The sequence below is a fragment of the Anser anser genome (genome assembly GCF_964211835.1).
Source record: "Anser anser genome assembly, chromosome: 13".
NCBI lineage: Eukaryota > Metazoa > Chordata > Aves > Anseriformes > Anatidae > Anser > Anser anser.
Window position 1 is genome coordinate 3,168,269 of NC_139734.1, and position 19,469 is coordinate 3,187,737.

Sequence of the window (19,469 nt, forward strand, 5' to 3'; positions counted from 1 at the left end):
TATGGAGAGACATACTTGTTTGGAAATAAACAAACTGTATTTTATAAAAACAAAAGTTGAAGCATATTCTGATTTCTCAGAAAAAGAGTGAGGGGAACACTAGTTTGTACCAGCTTTCTCTTCTGAAATAGTTGAAGGAAAATATTGGGAATACTTTTGGTCCTTGATTTAAACTTTGATCTGACTAGCATTTTAACTGTCGCTGCTGCATAATTGGTTCTGAAGCATCAGCACCTCTCATTCATGGGTAAATAAATAATTCAGGGATGAACTTCTTCAACCATAATCATTCCTACAGCTGAGTGCATTGCAGTTTTACAAGTTCTAATTTTCTGAATAAAGAAAGTGAGGTCCCTGTTTTTTTACAGATGATTAACTGAATTACAGTGAAAAATCAATACACCTCTGAACAGTCATTCTGCATTTACTAAATCTTTGTCCCGTTCAAGTAGCTGTTTTCCTCTGGGGATCCAGGAGTTGGACTCAATCCTTGTGGGTCCCTTCCAACTTGGGATATACTGCGATTCTACAATCTCTGCGTTCCCCCCAAAAAAGAAAGCCTCCAAATAATAGACTGGGGGGGGTGGGGGGAGGGGGGTGGGGAATCATGTGTGTGTATTTTTGGAGAATCCATCTCAAACCAAAAACCACCTACCTGAACTGTTGTGCCAGGAGTTCGTGCAATAACACTCAAGTTAGTGCTTTTACACAAGAGCATGAAACACAGGTTTCACGGACAGATCTTGTAATTTTTTGTATTTTGTGTTTGTGTATATACACATACACTTAACAAAGGCTTCTGGCTGGGTTATATTCATGTTTGTTTAGCCTGTGCATGTAATGAAGTTCTTTTTCAGTAAAGACACATTCTGATTGTAGTTGTTCACACTTAGCTCTTTTAAGAGTAAAATTAATTTAAATGGAAACCATTACATTTAGAGTTAGCAACATTATATATGATTAGTGTTCCTGGACTCCTTTTCTTGTTGCAATGTTTTTTAGTTTGTTAACATTCTGTTAGCAAAAATCTAAGTAGCAAGATACAGTAAGGGCTTACGTTATTTCTGCTATTAAAGTGTATTTTGAAATTCCTCTGCTTGCTTTCGAAAGCTACTTACAGGAGACTGGTTGTACTACAGCAGCGAGATGCATTTCCGTCTTTGGAAGAGTCACTGAATCAAACATGTTATGTGCATTAATTTCAGGAAAGATGTGGGGAGTCTTCCAGTGTCCTTATGCAATTTAAATATAAATCTTAAGGAAATGTGCTACAATATTACTGCTGTTTTAGCAATCTATTATAAAGTTTATTGCACAGAAATAACTAGGTCAACCTCTGGATGACCTGTCTTGGAGTTTCTTCAGTTAGCTTTAGGCTAGAGCTCCACCTTGTGATCTTTCAGCAGGATACATTTTCTTTTTATAGTTAATAATTTAATTATGACTTCACAAAGTTGAGTGACTTTTGAAACTTCTCATAGAGTGAGAGATTTCAGTATATGCTTAAGAAAATTAAAGTTAGAATGCTGTGAACATGCAAATATGCAAAACAAACAAAGTCCAAAGAACTGCATTTTATGATGCACTTAAGTTTAGGTGTATTGAATATACTGGAAAAAATATGCTTATTAGAGCACATTAATAGCTAATGTAGACTTGCACTGCTTGGAATGGCACCTGCATGAATTTTACTTTCCTCCTTTCAGACTGCACTATGAAGAATTTGATGTTTTAAAAGTTCTGATAGAATGCTTGTATGGACAGTTTTCCTCTTTCTCATCAACTTCCCAAACAGCGTGCTTTGAATGAGTCATCAGATCCGTGTGTGAAGAAGACATGTTGGCAGGCATCCTGAATTTCCAAAAGGCATTTACTGAGATCAGGCATAATGGGGGAATGGCCAATACCAGTCTTACCCAATACTAAAACCCATGGACACCAAATAAAATGGGAAAATGTTGAGCTCAAGGATAAGAACATGCCTCTTTATACTATACGGTTCAGTTTTGGAAGCTCTTGTGTGAATATCATGGCAGCTAAGTATTGGGTTAAAAAAATAATGGAATATTCATGGAAAAATACTGATTACGTGCTATGAAATGCAGAAATAATGTGTTTGGCTGAAAAAATTCCTGACTTATTTGTGGATGTTGGGGGGAGAAGTCAAGGAGAACATCACCAGTAAGAACAAAGCAAATGGGTTCTTCCCTGGGCAGCTTCTGCCGGCATCTGCCCATGAGGAAGTGCTGGGTTAGCTTGACCCTACTTGGCAAGACTCAGAGGTCCTTCTTGTAATCTTCATGTATGTAAAACTTTAAAAATGAGCCCTTACTGGAACTAATGCAAGGTTGTTTTTTTTTTTCAGTCATTCCTGGGGCCTGAGCTTGATACTGGAGATCCCTTACAGCCTTAGCTCTTGTATTCCTGCAGGGCAGTCACCTGAAACTACTGTCTTCCATTAATACCAGTATGTAGTTGCGCTCATGAGGGCCACGTTTCTTCTACTTCCTTCAAGAAAAACAATTCTTGAAACTTAAATCTTAGATGCTGTAGTGTTTAGCTACTTGAATTACTAGATATTTATTTCCTATTTTCATGAAGTGATTATGCCCAAACAATAACATTTTTGACATGACTTTTTTTTTTCTTCATCTGTTGCTTGGCCTAAGATGAGTGTTTTTTCCAAGTGCAAGTGGATATAAACTCCAGCCAGCTGTTTTTTATCAGGTGATTTGGCTCTTTTTGATTCAGAAAATATATAATTTAATCATTTGCCTGACATTTTACGTGTTTTTTATCTTTTTTCTTCAAAATATTCTTGTGTGATTGTATTATGCTGCTTTTTGAGAAATACTTTTGTGAGAGTTAGTAGGAGGGTAATTTCCTTTTTATATAGGAGACTGAAAAAGTTTTAATTGTGTAAACAAATGGTTAACTTGCTTTCTGTCTCAGTACCATCAAATTTTATGGAATAGGTAACTATTACTGTAAATAGGTAGTATTAATGAGACGTAATATGAAATTTGCATCTGAGCTTCTTGATCATGTCTTCAGTACTTGTGGTGCTTCTCACCATTGAAAAACTCAAACTAGAAAAGTCAAATAACACGTTGATGGACAGGTTGAACTTGAAACAGAACTGTGTGCCTTTTGAAGTTTGTGCCTTTACTTTGTGCTGGCTTAGAATCACATGTGTGCCTGGAACGGGACTTGGGTGGCTGGCTGGCTGCTCGCCTCTTGCTTCCCCTCGCCCCGCTCCTCGCTGAGGTACATTCCCAGCGGGCGCCGGCCTGATTCCCCAAGTTACAATTGCTGACAGGAATTGGAGCAAATCTTTGTATTTTTTTAGATTATTGTTATTTTTTATACCTGATACACTTGGAATGATGATACTGCAGCACAGCACGAATGGAGCCAGTAGCCATGCAGGCTGCCTGGCTGTCGTCATAGCTCTGTGCCGCCAAGGCAGGAGCACTGCTTGGCCCTCCCCTGCGCCTGGCTGCGCCGTCATATGTTCCCCATGAGTTGGCTCTGGGTACCCACTGGTGAACCAGTTTAACTTGATAATCCAGGAATAAAGTTCTTGAGGTATATTTTTGCCCATTTTATTGGGGAATTAAATTGGGTGATTCTGAATGGCAGAGCCTCCAAACGATGAATGGATGTTGCACTGCCTGCGAGTAGCTATTTGCTAAAAACTCCATATAAACCAAGCAGGGGAGGCTGTGATGCACCAGTAATGTGATTTTAAGGAAGGGAGAAATGGGTGACAAAGGTTTTCACTGTTCTGCAGCGACAAAGTTTGTGAAGCTTTTGATCTTATACTGTGCTCTGGATGGTGCATACTGTAGTAGTTGTGGACTGTCTTGAGAGATGTACCTACTTATCTTGAACCTCTCTTTTCGCCACTGCTTATTTCCACTCTGGTTTCTCTGCCTTTACATAATTGTGTGAAATGTGAAGAAACAGCGATTTAAGTTCAGGGTTTGTGGTTTTTCTCAGCTCACCAAATTCTGGAAGCTACAGTGGCCCCTAGCATTCAGAAGAAGCACTTGCAGGAAAGAAATGTACAGGCTGTATGTGCTCAATTGAAATGCAGGCTCTGAAGCGTTTCTACCAGACATTGGCATGCTAAGCACATGGAGCTTAAAATTGTATCTTTTGCTTAAATACTTAATTACTCTGACAAGCCTTAGAGTCAGCAGAGTTCCCAGTTCTGAAGGTTCTTCTCTGTGCTATTGCATCTTTAAAATACCTGAACCTCATGCTTTCCTAATTTCTTCACTGTGTAAAATTTAGTTTGAGACAGAAAATTGACACAGAAGGCTTTAGCATGCATGGTTGAATTTCACATTTGAAGCATTCATTGTCTGCCCTGCCCCCAAACATAGGAAAATCTTACATGTAATTAACTTGAAAAGAAAATATTTTGCAATCTTATGTTTTCTAGATAAGATGCTAACACTGTTTCTGATACTTTTCTTTATAATACGTAGATAGTATTATCTTCATTGATATTCCTAGAGACATGTTGAGTGCTTTAAACGTTAAAACTTGTAAGCCTGGTTTATCAACTCAGGAAGACAGGGAGTTGTGAAGTAGCTGGTTAGATTGTACGAACTTGGAAGAACATATCTTTGTGCTAAGTATCAGGAGCATTTACACATCAGATTCAAAGTTGGTATACATAATGCTCTTAAATGGGCACACACTGTGCTTTAAGTTTAACATCAAATCTGTTTTTTGGTTTGGTTAACCACAATATCATAGTGTTGGTAGTAGAGTCTGGACTTTACAGTACAAGGTCTTACAGTTCAAGTTTTAGTCTAGTATAGATTTAGAAGAAAAAAGTTACTTGCAAGGTGTTCATGAAAACCATTCAATTTCCTCATGCTATTCAGAAGAGCATTTATTTTCCAAGCACTTTTTTATTTCCTTTTATTTAGATGCTTTTAACGTTTGTGGAGATACTTTTTTTTTTTCATAAGATAATGGGAGGAGTCAAAGATACAAAATCTTTATTTAAACAGGAAAAAGCTTGGCTGGAAACAGAAGGTGGTGTGATCTAACATTTTCTATGTTTCCAACTTTTTTTTATCCCTTATGTGGAAATGTTTCTAATGTGTTTTTTTTATTATTATTTCAGAAGTTGTCCACTACAAAGGAAGAAAGGAAAGTAAGCTCGTACTTCAGACTGGTTTTTGAATATCTTTCTAATACAGTGGTGTTCCAGAAGATGATAAAGAAATGATAGCAGCTCCAGAAATACCAACTGATTTTACTCTCCTTCAGTAAGTGCCTTAAGAATTTCTGGTTTCATTTAAATGTACTGGTGCTTCTCAGTGGTAATAGATGTGGTTGGTTTTTCTCTTGGAAACAAGGAAACAAAATGATTGAATACGGTTATAGATTGTTTTTCCAGTTCAAAATAAAGCACTGCTTGAATTCTTTCTTGAGTATTCAGTGATAATTAAAACAAATATTTTAAAAGTCCTTTTTATAAAGTATTTTTAAATCAATTTTTAAGCTTTGCTAATAGGAAGCCATCGTGAGACTTCTTTGTTTACATGGTGTATTTGTCAAGGTTTTACGTCTTTCAGAATCAAAGTATTGAAAAAGAAACTTTGGTTAGAAATACAGAAATTCTAAGTTTCCTTCCTTCCTTTATAGAGAGGTAAAGTTGTTGAGGTATTTACTCTTAATAACTGGGGCAGGTTGCCTAATGTCTGAAATGCCCAATGCCAAATGCTTTAGTTAAAGCTGAAGTCTTAGCTTCCCTTCAGGTGTTGGTTCCTGGGGTGTTTATTTGACTAGACTGCTGATGTAGTTTTAAGAAAAGGTATCTGAATTTTGAAAAATTTAAATTTAGCAATAGCTTACATTTTGAACAGAGAAATGAAATGATTAGTTCAAGTAGACCAGAAGAATGCAGTTCCTCACCTTTTAGTTGCCAAGAAATCAGCATGAATCCATTTCAACGGTCTGGAGTATATTAAGCTGGTCCAAAATAATCCAAAAAGATGCAAAGATACAGTTTTGTGTTAAGGAGGTTGGTGGTGGTGGGTGGCTTTTAATGAGAAATAAAGCTGTTTATAATGTGTTTTTTTTTTTTTGTTGATACAGTTATTTATCAAAATATTTGGAATTTGTATTCCGTTCTGTAAAAATAAGAACACCTAAGTAATATTGAAGAGTAAAGATTTCTCAGAGTTTTTTGCAAGGTTGGAGACTTGTTCAACCTATAGCAGAATACATGGATGGCAAAATACATGTTACAAGGCAGAAACTTCCTTTCAGACAGTTCCACAACAGTGAGAAACCTTAAGTTTCTAGATTTTATTTATTCGTAACCTTCTAAAACATTGGAGTGGCTCCTTCTTCCCCCTGTTCAGGTCATCTTTATGATTACATTGTTAAATTGAATCAGGAAATGTGTATCAGAAATTTGTGATAGCAGCTGGAATTCATTGTACTGCCTGTATGTGTTAAAATAAGCTCTAATAGCATCATTTAAGATGTCTTCTATAGGAAATGTAGAAATAAAAAATTTAAACTAAGGATTACTTAGTAATAATTTAGGTGAATTTTTTTCCCCTGACTTTGTCATAGGCAATAAAGGGTTTGTATTTTGATACAGCATATATTAATAATGTAGGAAAACAAATTTGAAAATCTTTTATTTTACTTATCTTTTTACCTTACATAAGCCTCCAGTTTATCTTTTTGGTGGAGAAATCTTGCTTAAAATATCTTTTCTCCCTATACGTTTCAACATAACTACTTGGTTCTTTGACAGCATGAAGACGTCTGCTGAGACACTTTGTGAGGGAAGGTAGTATCATTGTTGTACACTGCCATATTTGTGGCAGACATCTACAGTGTTTGATGGTTGAAATTTTGTAATGTTTGTCACATGCCAAAAATGAAGTTCCCAACCTGTTGCTATTTCTGCTGACCTTCATGCTTTTTAGTCCCACTATATGGCTTTCACAGGTAAAAAAGGAAATTTTTTTCTTTGGCTGAGGCAAGGTGTGAGCATGGGGATTTGCTCAGATTTGTTCCTTGACAGTAGACTTAAACAGGAGATAAAAACAATTTTTCTGTTGGAGTTGACTTACTGGACTGAGGACATAATGTGACTTTATGTAGTTTAGTTTAGTTTACTAATGTTTCTGGTGAGATGTATAAATGGTTTGTCTTTTATCCTTACAGGGAGTCTGAAACACACTTCTCTTCTGATACAGACTTCGAGGATATTGAAGGAAAAAACCAAAAACAAGGCAAAGGAAAAGTACGTTCAGTTTATGGGGACAGTGAAATACTTGTACTGTTAAAGCATGAAGAGTTGAGCACTTGTTTTGGAGCTGAATTATTTTATTCTTATTTCCTTATTATACTTTTTTTTTAAAATGCAACTGTTCTGTGAATAGAGTTTATATTTGTATTTTTATTGAAATACTTCGTCTTGAGTATTTACGTGATATTTCCTTTGTGTTGTGAAGGCACAAGGGAGGGCTTTGATTTGACTAGTCTGCACGTGTGCCCTCTTATACTTAAACCTGGTATTAATACAGTCTCTTTTGGTTGATGTCATTAATTCCGGCTCTTTTCATTTGAAAAGTGAACAGAAACCAACATTTCAATTAAAAATTTATTATTTTGTTTTACAGTTTAAATGCAAGGAAAACCTTTTGTGTCGTTGCCACTAATCACATTTTTAATTGCCAAAAGATTTTAAACCAGAGAAGGAAATACAAAACCTGTAGAGTTTCTGTTAGTCTTCTCTATCAGTGAGAATCAGCTATTCTACCCTATCTAATTTTATCTCACCTTCTGATTTAAGTTTGATTCTTGGAAACATAAGGTCCTGTGTATAGTTTTTGTGGTATGAATAATAATTTATTCTAATTACTATGTAATAACTATTTAAAACGTGTGTGTGTGTGTGTATGATTGCAGACCTGTAAAAAAGGTAAAAAAGGACCAGCAGAAAAAGGGAAAAGTGGAAACGGAGGAGGGAAACCTGGTGGTCCAAATCGGATGAATGGACATCACCAACAGAATGGTGTGGAAAACATGATGCTGTTTGAGGTAGTTAAAATGGGCAAGAGTGCTATGCAGGTAAGACTTGAGATGTCCTTCAGACTTGTATGAATGTACAAGTTAAATATAACAATATTGTACATATAGTTTAAGAAAATAAAGCCTAGGGTAATTTTTTCTTCATTGTAGCTTTTAGTTACGGATTAGAATAAGAATTCTTGCGTTGTTAAGATTTGAACTTGAAATAACTGACTTCTCATTGCTAAATGCAAGGCATGAATAATCAGGTATATAATAAAGAAATTCAAAATACTATTCAAAGTGAATCCCAGTATTCTGAATGAAGAAAGTTTGGAATTTAGGCTAGGAAATTTCAACCTGGTAGAAATTACTGCATTAGACACTGCGTTTACTAATCGGACTGAAGTCAGCCTATTAAGAGCATTAGCTTTTTATATGGAAAATTATCTTAAATCACCAAATTTTGCTTGACTCTGTGAATCTTCGGTGAGGAGAGGGTTAAAATGTAAGCCTGCCAGCCATGAAGAGTTCATGCTGACTCACTCATGTGACTCCTCAGCAGCCTAGCAGAAAGGCTATCTTTGGGATTAAAAATCTAGAGTTTACAGCTCCTCTGGTATGTGTGCAGGAAGCTGGGTCTATGTGCAGTCCTCTTGAGATTTGCAGGCTCCTGCTTCAAGGTGGGAACCTTGAAGCCTGAATTCCTTGGGAGAAATTTAGTTCAGATTTATACATACTACTTATACTACTTCAGTACTTACTACTTATACATACTGCTTTAATATATTTGCTCAGAGAAATTCTGATACTTCTGTTTTATTCTGACATATTTCAATGTAAGTGAAAAACTATGCCATTCTAACTGCTGCTCTGATTGCTACATTTCCAGCCAATTACCACGGGTTATATTTTCATGACATCTTAACTCTATAAACAGTCAAATCTTTTGCTTTCCAAGAGAAAAATAGACCTTTGCCTGCAACGCCTCTGTTTAGTGGGGAAATTGATACCTAGGTAACAGTATGAATTTTAGTCCATATTTTAGTTATCAAGAAGTATCTATAAAGTAAAATAAAGTCTTTAGTTCAGCACTTGGTGTAAAAATTTTTCTCTGTAGCCATCAGCACTTACTTTCCTCAAAAGATTTTGATAATCAAAATCTTCTTTAATTCTGTTCCATACCTTCTTCCAAGTTTGTGTCAGTTCTCACTGGGAGAAAGATTGTTCATCCACAGAGACAAAAAGTTTCAGGACACTTACTTTTCTGCTGGAGGTTCTTTAAAATAAATGAATTCTGAAAACAAGGCTGCCTAACTGAAATATCTGTCCCCTTCCTAGCGTTATCCTGGTTTTGCACAGTGACCTTTGTAAGCCTAATTTAAGACCTTTCCTAGGTTTCTTTTCCTTTCTTCCCCCATGATTAATCAAATCAGTACTAGTTTGTAGGTTCTGCTCCTACTGGGAAGACAACGACAGTTTCACTTGCATTTTTAATTCTTCTCATCTTGCTGACAAAAGTTGTATCATACTATAAACAGTCTTTCATTGAGGGAAGAGGGATTTAGCTGTATTTCTGTTCAGATTTTTTTTCCTATGGTAGTATATTTTATTTGCCCTTGCACCATGATTGCTTTTAAGAGTAAGCACTGAGAAGAGTTGACAGGAAGCACAGGGGATGCTGTGGAGTCTGTTTTTCTTATGGAAGTCCTGAACTATTTCGTCATCTCTTGTTATTGAAAATTACTCTACTTTTTAGGGCAGGATACCAACATATTAAACTACTCAAAACTGAGAGCTTGGCACTAAAGCGATTCTCTTGTGCTTGTGTTAAATGTATGCTTTCATATGATTTCTGCAGTAGACAGTTTGTGCTATACACATGGATGGTTTGTAGATAATTGCATGTGAATTCTTCTTAAAACCACAATCACAGATTTCCTGTTAATTTGCTTCTCTTTAACATTCTGTAGTAAAATTGTCTTATTGCTATTCCATTTTACTAGCCATTATGTTTTAGTTTAGCTAACACAGCAATTAATGTCAATACAGTGTAGGGCAATGCTGTTCATCCTGTTATAGCTCATGTACATGCAACACAGTTCATCGTAAGGGCAGAATTTAGGAAGAGTATAGGGAGTTGCAGCTGTTGGAACTAAAATAGTTAAAAACAAACAAACCCCCCTGCTGTTATAAAATCTGCTAATTGTGTTTTGTACTCTTCCTCAAAAAACGTTACTATGTGACTGTATGGTATTCCTGTGCTTCATGTCTAAGCATCTGTTTTGTGCCTGTATATGTTTATAGAATGGAAACGAGTTCTTTTCCTGAAAATGCTACTATGACAGTAAAGGATCATTCAAACATTTTGTTCTGTATCAGTCAAAACATCCAGAGTTCCAGTTACTTACAGAAGGAGCAAGAATCACTTACTAGAAAGCAGTTTAAATAACACTAATTCTTCAGTTTATTAAAAACTAAAAATTGCCTTTATATTTGTTTGTTTTCAGTCTGTGGTGGATGACTGGATAGAGTCATACAAACATGACAGAGATATAGCACTTCTTGATCTCATTAACTTCTTTATTCAGTGTTCAGGCTGCAAAGGTAAGATACGGAAATATTTGCTCATCTCTTTATATAATTTTACAGCATGTTTCTCATTCTTGGCTTTTGTACTGCATATGCTGAAGGACTGCTCCATCCCTAGGGCTAGTCTGTATTATAAGGTTCTTGTAGTCAAACAAGTATTTTTGAAGATGGGAGCAAGAGGTTTAGAAACTTTACAGAAACACTTCAAAATGTACGTTAAGCCTTTTGCATTCACACTGAAGAAAACGCAGTACTGGTACTTAATTACTTCTCATATCTTCCTCTGTTGCTGATATTATGTTAGAAAAACATCCGTCTTCAGTATTGATAGCTTAACTTTCTTGGTCTTGGAATCAAAGTTTGGATTTATCTACTTCACATCAGTGAGCGTTCCATGGTCATTTAATAGCCTTTTAGAGTTGTTTCATGTAAAAGAAATGGGCAGTTCCATGGTAGCCTGTCTACAGTAAGACTGTATTTCTATATTTTATGTTCTATTTTGGGGAGCTTCTGGTTTTCCAGAATCTTTCCTCTAATCCACATCCTCCATTCTTTTTCCTCTCATCTTGTTTTGAAGAGGAGGAGAAGGTAACTTACTCTACAGTGTCAGTGCATTTGATAATGTTTCTCATTCCAGATAAACTTTTAACATGTATAAATCTTCAGAAAGCTAATAGCATTCCTCAGTAGATGTTAGTCATGCTTTCAAGAGCAGTGACCTTTTCATTGTTGTTACCAGACAAAATGACAAAATCTTTTAATGCTTTCTGAGATGATGCTTGTCATGAATTTTCCAGTGCAGTTGTAGTAAGCTTTAGGAGGTCTCTTTTATTTTTATATCACCCTTTGCACATGAAAAATTTGAGGCTAAGAGAAATAGAAATTGCATGAAATCATTGAGTTTTATCATAGTGAAGTAGATGATAAATAGCAATAGAACTGTTCAAAATAGTCTTATACCATTTAGTATCTTGAATACTAGAAGGTCACTTCAGATTAGTGTGGTCTCTCAGCTGATGACGTCTGGAACAAATATCATTGACTTCTGGATATGAACGAATGAGTAAATTTTAGATGGTGTGAGCACACGCTTTATATAATAGGAAAAACTGTAGTGCCCCACACTTGTTACAAATGCTAAAATGAAGAGTATAACAACTTGAAAAATAAGCAAACAGCAACAGAGCCACCCAGCACCACAAAAAAAAAAACATGTATAATCTGTAGGTTAGGTGTAAATTGACCATTTTTACATGGTAGCAGGAGATATGTCATCTGCTATCCACCTCTCTCATTTTAAAAGCGTTAATAATAATCTAATCTAAATTGTAGGAGTTGTCACAGCAGAGATGTTCCGACACATGCAGAATTCTGAAATAATCCGAAAAATGACTGAAGAATTCGATGAGGTAATTTAATGAAAGTGCTGAGAATGTATTGATATTAGAATGTTTTTCCATTTTACCTGTCCTAATCCTACTGCAGATTTCTTCAAGTGTAAGAACAACTGTAAAAATGACAAGACTTTGATGAATGAAAATCTTAAACTTTATAATTTTGAACTTATGAGACTAGTAAATAAAATTCTATGTGTATGTAAGTGATTTCTTAAATTATTAATAAAACAAATGTCCACTTTCAGTTTTTGAACAGTGGGAACTTCTACTGCTGGGGCTATGTGGCATACTTCCTCCAATGTCCCCCATACCCCTCCGTGTACATGAGGCCCTTAAGTCTTTTTTGAGGAACGCGTGAAATGTTTGTTGAATTTATTTCAACATGTCCATTAATCTACAAACTGTGGAGATTTGAATTTGATTATTCCTTAGTTGAAGACTAATGCTTTCCATTTCATGGGAAATGTAGTTTTTCTGCCTTCAAGTTGTCATTTATTCTCGTTCCATTGAGTGTGGGGTAAACGAGATGGACTCTTATTTATTTTGTTGGGGTTTGTGTTTTTTTGGTATTGTTTTCCTTTTACCCTATGTTCCGAAGAATGTGAAGATAACCAGATCTTCCTCCCAAAATTTGTCTAGTAAGGATTTTTTTCCTCAAGTTAAAATCCAAAGAAAATTAGTAACTTTAACAGATAAAGGTTTAAAGGTATTTTATTATTCTTTAGCTTTAATTCATAAATGGATTTGATTACTGTCATGTCACCTGAAATTTAAAAAGCTTCAGTTAGGATTATTTGTTCAGATTTGTTTATCACTCTGTTACGCTTACTCTTTCTTGTAACAATTCTAATGAACATCTCAGCTCCCAGATTTCTAATCCCTTTTCATGGATATATTTTTTGTTCTAAGTTGTAATGTAATTTGGCATCTTATCTGATCGCAGCTGATCGCTTATCTGATTGCTGCTGATCGCAGAAACACTAAGAGAAATGATCATCAATTGTTTTTCTGTCATTTTATCATTATTTATAAGGGTACCCAGAGCAGGAGAGGAGTACACATTTCTTATTTTCAAGGCGTAATTTCTTATTTTCAAGAAGTAGTTTGTCATTTGACTTAAGGAATTTTCAGTCTAATATGTAAGCATCTCCTTAGAAACTTCATTAAGGTCCTGATCTGAGTGTTCGTGGATGTTAACTAACGCTGCATGTGATGTTTTTTTGTTCTAGTGTAACCTGAAGCAGATTTTAGGCAGTAGAAATCAGTTGCTAATTTGGTATATCTGATTTTGTGCAGCTTCTGTTGTAGGACTTGTAGTATGTTGTGTCTGCATATAACAAACCTGAGCTGTAAATTAGAGTAGATTTGTATTTGTGCAATAAGGTTATTCTGATGGATTGTTTTTTGAGATCTTTTTGGTTCTGAGGTCTTATTCCTCTTTTTATTCTCAACTTAAAAAATAATTCTAAAGACATTTGAAAGAGTTTCCTGTTTGTATCTCTCTCTCTTTTTCTTTTTTAAATAGGATAGTGGAGATTATCCGCTAACTATGGCTGGTCCCCAGTGGAAGAAGTTCAAATCCAGTTTTTGTGAGTTCATTGGAGTACTCGTCCGACAATGTCAATATAGCATCATATATGATGAATATATGATGGATACTGTCATTTCACTGCTTACGGGATTGTCAGACTCACAAGTCAGAGCATTTCGGCACACTAGCACGCTGGCAGGTCAGTGAATTTTTCTTTACCTGTTTATTGCTTCTGTGTTATGTCTTGTGTTGCACAGCAAGAAGTTGTTCTGACAGAATGTTCGGCTCATGTTTCTTTGTGTGATATGCTTTTCTAAGGCAACTAGTTTTAGTACAGATTACAGTGCGTTACTCAGAGTTACTTTAAAGCTTTCCTTACCAGCTGTGTCTAGTACTTCATTTGTTAGCTTTAAGCCTACTAAGAAAAGCAAATAGAAAAAAACTTTACAAAAATAGAGTCAAACTTCTGTATGCTCTGCATTAAGTCAAACCAGAGTCATATTTTAAATTGGATGCGATTTTTAGTACACATTTAAACTGTGCTTTATATAGAGGCCATGGCATACTGTAATTGAAAGTAGCATATCTATTCATTGCATTAGAAATAATTTTAAAGAAATCATCAGTGATACAGTCACTAAATTACTGTATGGTTTTAAATTTTCATTTTACTTGATATTTTCAAGTTTGTCAAGCTATCTAGGTATCTGTTATGAGCTAAATATGACATTTATTTAAAACTCCCTGTGATAATGGACAACGATTAGGCTTACTGGATAAGCAACCTGTCAGTCTGCAGAGTTTAACGAAGAAGGGTCTTGGATGGCATCAGGCAGCAGTCCACTTATGTCAGGCTTATTGTAGCAATTTTAATCTGAGCAAGGTGAATTTAAACTGTACATGAAACTGAGTTTCTGCCACACTAGAAATAGTTCTTGTTAGTTCACTGGAGCTGTCAGATTTACAGCAAATTTCAGCTCTGGGTGTCTGGTCAGCTGCTAAATTTCATTGGCCATCTTCTTTGAATATACATTAAAACATTACATATTAGGCTGCTGCTCTGAGATTCCCACTAGTCAAAGCATTTACTGTGGAGGAAGAACAAAATTGCTTTTTATTTCAAGTGAATATACTGATTCTGCTGTATCATCAATTTGATTGTTGCACCGTACTGCAAATATAAACTTCAGCTCTTCAAAACCACAGTTTGAGTACCTTTTTAAATTTGAGTTGTGCCTGAATGGAAGTTGCTGAAATTGCCCTGTTGCATGTTAATTTCTGTCACACAATGTTTTTTTTAGTAGTCTTGTTTGCATTTGTTCACATCAGTAGTCAATTCTGTTGATTCTGTGTAGTTATTTCTGCATTTCACATGATCACAGCTTGTATTCTTGATGATTGGGTTTTATATAGGATAGAAAAAGCCAACAAAATCCTTGTATTCCTATTTACTGTTATTTGCAGTAATTTGGCTTCTAAGATTAGCTCAGACTACTTCTTTTCATCTTGATATCCTTAGAGATCACAGCATGTGACAATATTTAGATATATCTGCATGTCTTTATGCCTTACTCATCAACTTTATGCTAGTGTTAACAGTGTTCTGCATATGCCCTGTTGGCTGCCTCCTTGTTTACGGGGTAGGCATATTTGTCTGTGCCCTTTTAAAAAGGGGTGATTAAAAAGTAAAATCACACACAAAGAAACAAAACCAAGTATTTTTACATTTTGGTTGGTTGTCTTTTAGTTGGCTAATATTGCTTTTCTGCTTTTGCATGTAAAGGAATAGTTAAAAGTTGCCTAATTAAAATGAAATTGATGGGAAAAGAGTGGTTCGGTATGGTGGGCGGTAGTTGTCTAAAACATTTCCTTTTGAAGGAAAAAAAGCTTGTGTGTTTTAGGTTTAATGATTGGGCAATATGACTCTTAACTGATTCTCATAATGGAATCCTTTCAGTGTTTCCTGGGCTACATTTATAAATCTTACATTCCACATATTTTTTGGGGGGAAGCATGTCCTATATATCCATTCAATAATAATGTTGATAGTATTAAAAAATAACAAAGAAACAAAAGGTCAGTGTGTTATCTACTGTGTTGTTAAGTAGTCGTGCAGAACAATTTCAGTAAAGGAGTAGCACTACATAAAACAGTGCTGAAGTCCTGAAGCTTGTGAATCAAGAAATCTACAGTGAATATATTTTCATAAATACAAAAACTGGTGACAGGAGGGGAAGTATCAGGATGTTTATCTATCATCCTTCTTCAAATATAGGTAACATAAATAATCTTTACTATTTTTACTGTTTTGTAGCCATGAAGCTGATGACTGCTTTAGTGAATGTGGCATTAAATCTTAGTATTAACATGGACAATACGCAACGGCAGTATGAAGCAGAAAGAAATAAAATAATTGGGAAACGGGCTAATGATAGGCTGGAACTCTTACTACAGAAAAGAAAGGAGGTTAGTGCTTTTTGTCTTCTCGTGTGCTTTATGACTGCTGGAGGATGAACATTGATATATGACAAACAATAATTATTTTTGCCCTGTAAGGGTTTTTTGTTGTCCTTTTTGTAAAGGTAGTTAAAAGTCCATCTGTTTCATTCTTTAATTTCTTCATATTTTTAATATTTAAAAAACTTAATCACTTTGAAAGTGCTTCTTTCTGTTTTTCTGTAAAAAGAGTTAAATTTCAGATAGTGCCATTAAAATTATTAAGAGAGACTGGAATTGGTAATAGATAACATTTTGTTGTATTTCCTGACCAGTTTTCTGAACAGCTGAAATATTCAACAACAATTTCCATGCCTGGACTGTTTTTAGCTTCTAGAGAACCTGTCAATCATGGTGCAAAATGCTGCTGTTACGATGTCAATATCAGTCTCAGAATAAACTGTTTTAGGGCTTCTGATAGGGTCCTTTCTTCTACAGAAATCACTAAACAAATTGAAAATGCTATCTGCTTCTATTTTCTTTATTTCTGTGTGTAAGGGATTTGCTGAATCATTGCTGACAGTGCTGTCTTGTTGAAAGCTCTAGCTCATTCAGGTTTTAGTTTTTATTTTCTGGGGAACGGGTGAGTTTTTTGCTTTTTAGACATGAGAAATAACTTTGATGATTAAAGGGGGAACATTTCTCCTTCGGTATTCAACTTTTTGCGTTGTTACTTGCTGCATTTTTACTGCCTCGAAAAATTAGTTTTTTGTTTATGTCCCAAAGATCTTGCAGTTTGAGACCAATCTCTTAAATACCCAAGCAGTACCATTAAATGCAATTGTGCTAGATGTGTGTGCAGGACTAGTTCTGTTATAGGTAATACATGGATACAGAGAGAAATGCAGTGATGTTAAAGTGGAGACTTTTTCCCAATCTCAATTGTTCATACGTAGATTGGCCTTTAGGATTTCTTACAAGATTTTCTAGCTTTGGTTGTGATTTTCAGTTTTTCTTGTACTAAGTGAAAATAAGCTTCAAAGTAACATTCAATCAAATGTTTAATTTCAGGGTTTGTTTCATTTATAACAGCCTTCTCTAGTACAGAAATTTATTTTATCTGTTGATTTTTTTTTTTTGCAAGTCTCTCATTTTAATATTTTTTTTTCCCTCTCTCACTCTACGTCAGAAGACAGGTATTGTTAGATTAGATAAGTGTTAGATATTTTGGCTTGTTAGTCTTTTTATTCTTGCTGTATTTCTTTATACTTTTGCTTCCAATTCCAAAATCTTGTGATGCTATGGAAACTGTTGGTTCTTACTCTTTGTTTAAAATTCTGTAGGGAGAAGTCTTTATCTTTTGTAACACCCACCCACTCTCTCCATTATTCTGTCTGAATAATGTCTCTTTAGGGTTTATTTGGTTGTTGTTTTTTGTCTGATTTTTGTTTTATATATAAATGTTAATTTGGTTTACTGGAAAGCCTATATCTGCAGTCATTGGCTATTCTCATTAACACTGGCTTATTCTGTCCCACCTTAATAGTTCAAACTGCAAAAAGAACATGCTTCTCTTCTGACAATATTTACTTAACTTCAGATCTTTCAACTGACTTTCTTGCACTTTCAAAGCAAATGCAACTCTCTGTGTTTTAAAAGATTATGGATCATTTTTCAAATCCCTTGCGTGTTGTCTCCTAAGTTACTTTTCAGTTCCATATTCATAAATTCTTTTTTCCTGCCATTACTTTGTTTCTGGATTTTTTTTTCTCTCTGATGTTATGGCCGAGGTGGAAAGAAGCGTGCAAAATGGTGTATACTCTGCTCATGCAGCCACTTGCAAAGTGCTTGATCTGTATTTTCTCTATATAGATCCTATACTTTTTAGGATAAAGAACAGTCTCTCTGTTATTTCACGTTTTTCATATGTTATTTCACATGATTTAGATATTGACCTAGTGTAATACAGGTCCATAAAGAACATAGCATATGTATTAAAAATTGGGCTAAACATTAGGCTTAATAAGTCACTCACTAGAAAATAACATCAAGTTTCCTTACAAATAATTTCTGAAGGGGCCTGCAGAAACCTTAGCTATCTTTGCCACAGTTGAAGAATTTCAGTGGTCAGAATTACCAAAACTTACATGCTGTGGTAGATGAAATTTATTATAGTGTATTGTACTGAGAAACACACTTGTAGATATTTCAGGAAGGGATTTAACACCCATACTTGTGAAGTAAATGTTCATTTAGTTTAGTTTGTCTAGCATCAACACCATGTGATCTGACTGCAGAAGTGGTGATCTGTATTTATGTACTCTGTTCATTCTTTCAGCTCCAGGAAAATCAAGATGAAATAGAAAACATGATGAATGCAATATTCAAAGGTGTTTTTGTGCATAGATACCGGTAAGCTTTATTTATTAATTTATTTTGGAAGCTGGTGACTAGTTACTTGTAATTATTTATCTCCTTGCTCCAATTGTTCTGCTTCTCTCCACAGAGATGCAATTGCTGAAATAAGAGCTATCTGTATTGAAGAAATTGGAATATGGATGAAGATGTACAGTGATGCCTTTCTCAATGACAGCTACTTAAAATATGTAGGGTGGACTATGCATGATAAGGTAAGCTGCGCTGAAGGTAAGGAATGGAATATCAAGCATAAATCTACGTTTTTGGATGTTGATCTTGCCAAATCAGGTTCTGACCTCTTAGCTGTTCTAATCAGTCACTGCTTTTCTTAGCACTCACAAGCACTAGTGTTTAACATATGTATAAAATACTGATAAGGTTTGAATGGTTTTAGAGAGCGTGTACAGATTTTTAAGGAAATGTTACTTGTAAGGAAATGGCCTTTTCTATTTATCTAGTTACTTATTTTTTGTTGATGCAGATTTTTATTCTGTAATACTTAACTATTTAAATTGAATGCATTTCATATGGGATTATCCAATCATGTGTAGCCAGACAGTTTCTCTGTTTTGCCAAGTTAAGAATCTATTCTGATATTACCAGGTAACTTAAAAAGCATGTGAAAAGAAATCCCCTTTGGTGATGAGTGCCCCGAGCTGTTACTTAAAAGCTAAAGATTCATATCTGTTTGGAGTGGTCAAAAGACATAGCTTATGAATGATCCTTGATTCATTGTATACTCAGCAGATTGTCTCAGCTCTTGTATTTGTTTCAAGTTACTGAACTTTAAGTAAGACAAATAAGGGATTTTCGCTCATGCTTTTTATGGGTTTGGCATCACAAACCAATAACCACTGGCATTGGTGTGATAAGAAACTGTGAAGTCTAAACACTAAACTTCTGCAAAGTGTTTGTATCTGTACCTTACAACATGTTCTCTGCTACAGGAAAAAATGTATTTCAGAAGGAATACTTGTTTGTCCCTGTATCTACTTGGTAATTGTGATCCAACAAGAGATGGTTATTAATGATAT

At 35.1% G+C, this 19,469-nt stretch overlaps 1 protein-coding gene across 9 annotated transcripts in view; it reads left to right on the forward strand.

Moving 5' to 3' along the window:
* The window catches only part of STAG2 (STAG2 cohesin complex component), a 74,940-nt gene that overhangs the window by 29,517 nt on the left and 25,954 nt on the right, over positions 1-19,469 (forward strand). For 7 of the 9 annotated variants that reach the window (XM_083798004.1, XM_083798003.1, XM_083798002.1 and 4 more), the window contains exons 2-10: positions 5,147-5,291; positions 7,213-7,291; positions 7,960-8,121; positions 10,572-10,668; positions 11,986-12,062; positions 13,576-13,780; positions 15,896-16,047; positions 18,356-18,429; positions 18,524-18,647. In XM_083798004.1, the coding sequence (XP_083654130.1) occupies positions 5,248-5,291; positions 7,213-7,291; positions 7,960-8,121; positions 10,572-10,668; positions 11,986-12,062; positions 13,576-13,780; positions 15,896-16,047; positions 18,356-18,429; positions 18,524-18,647 (1,014 nt within the window). In that variant the 5' untranslated portion in view covers positions 5,147-5,247. Of the gene's footprint in view, positions 1-2,365; positions 2,468-2,669; positions 2,728-5,146; positions 5,292-7,212; positions 7,292-7,959; positions 8,122-10,571; positions 10,669-11,985; positions 12,063-13,575; positions 13,781-15,895; positions 16,048-18,355; positions 18,430-18,523; positions 18,648-19,469 lie in introns of all 9 variants that reach the window. The other 2 variants (XM_083797997.1, XM_083797999.1) reach the window with 2 other exon arrangements.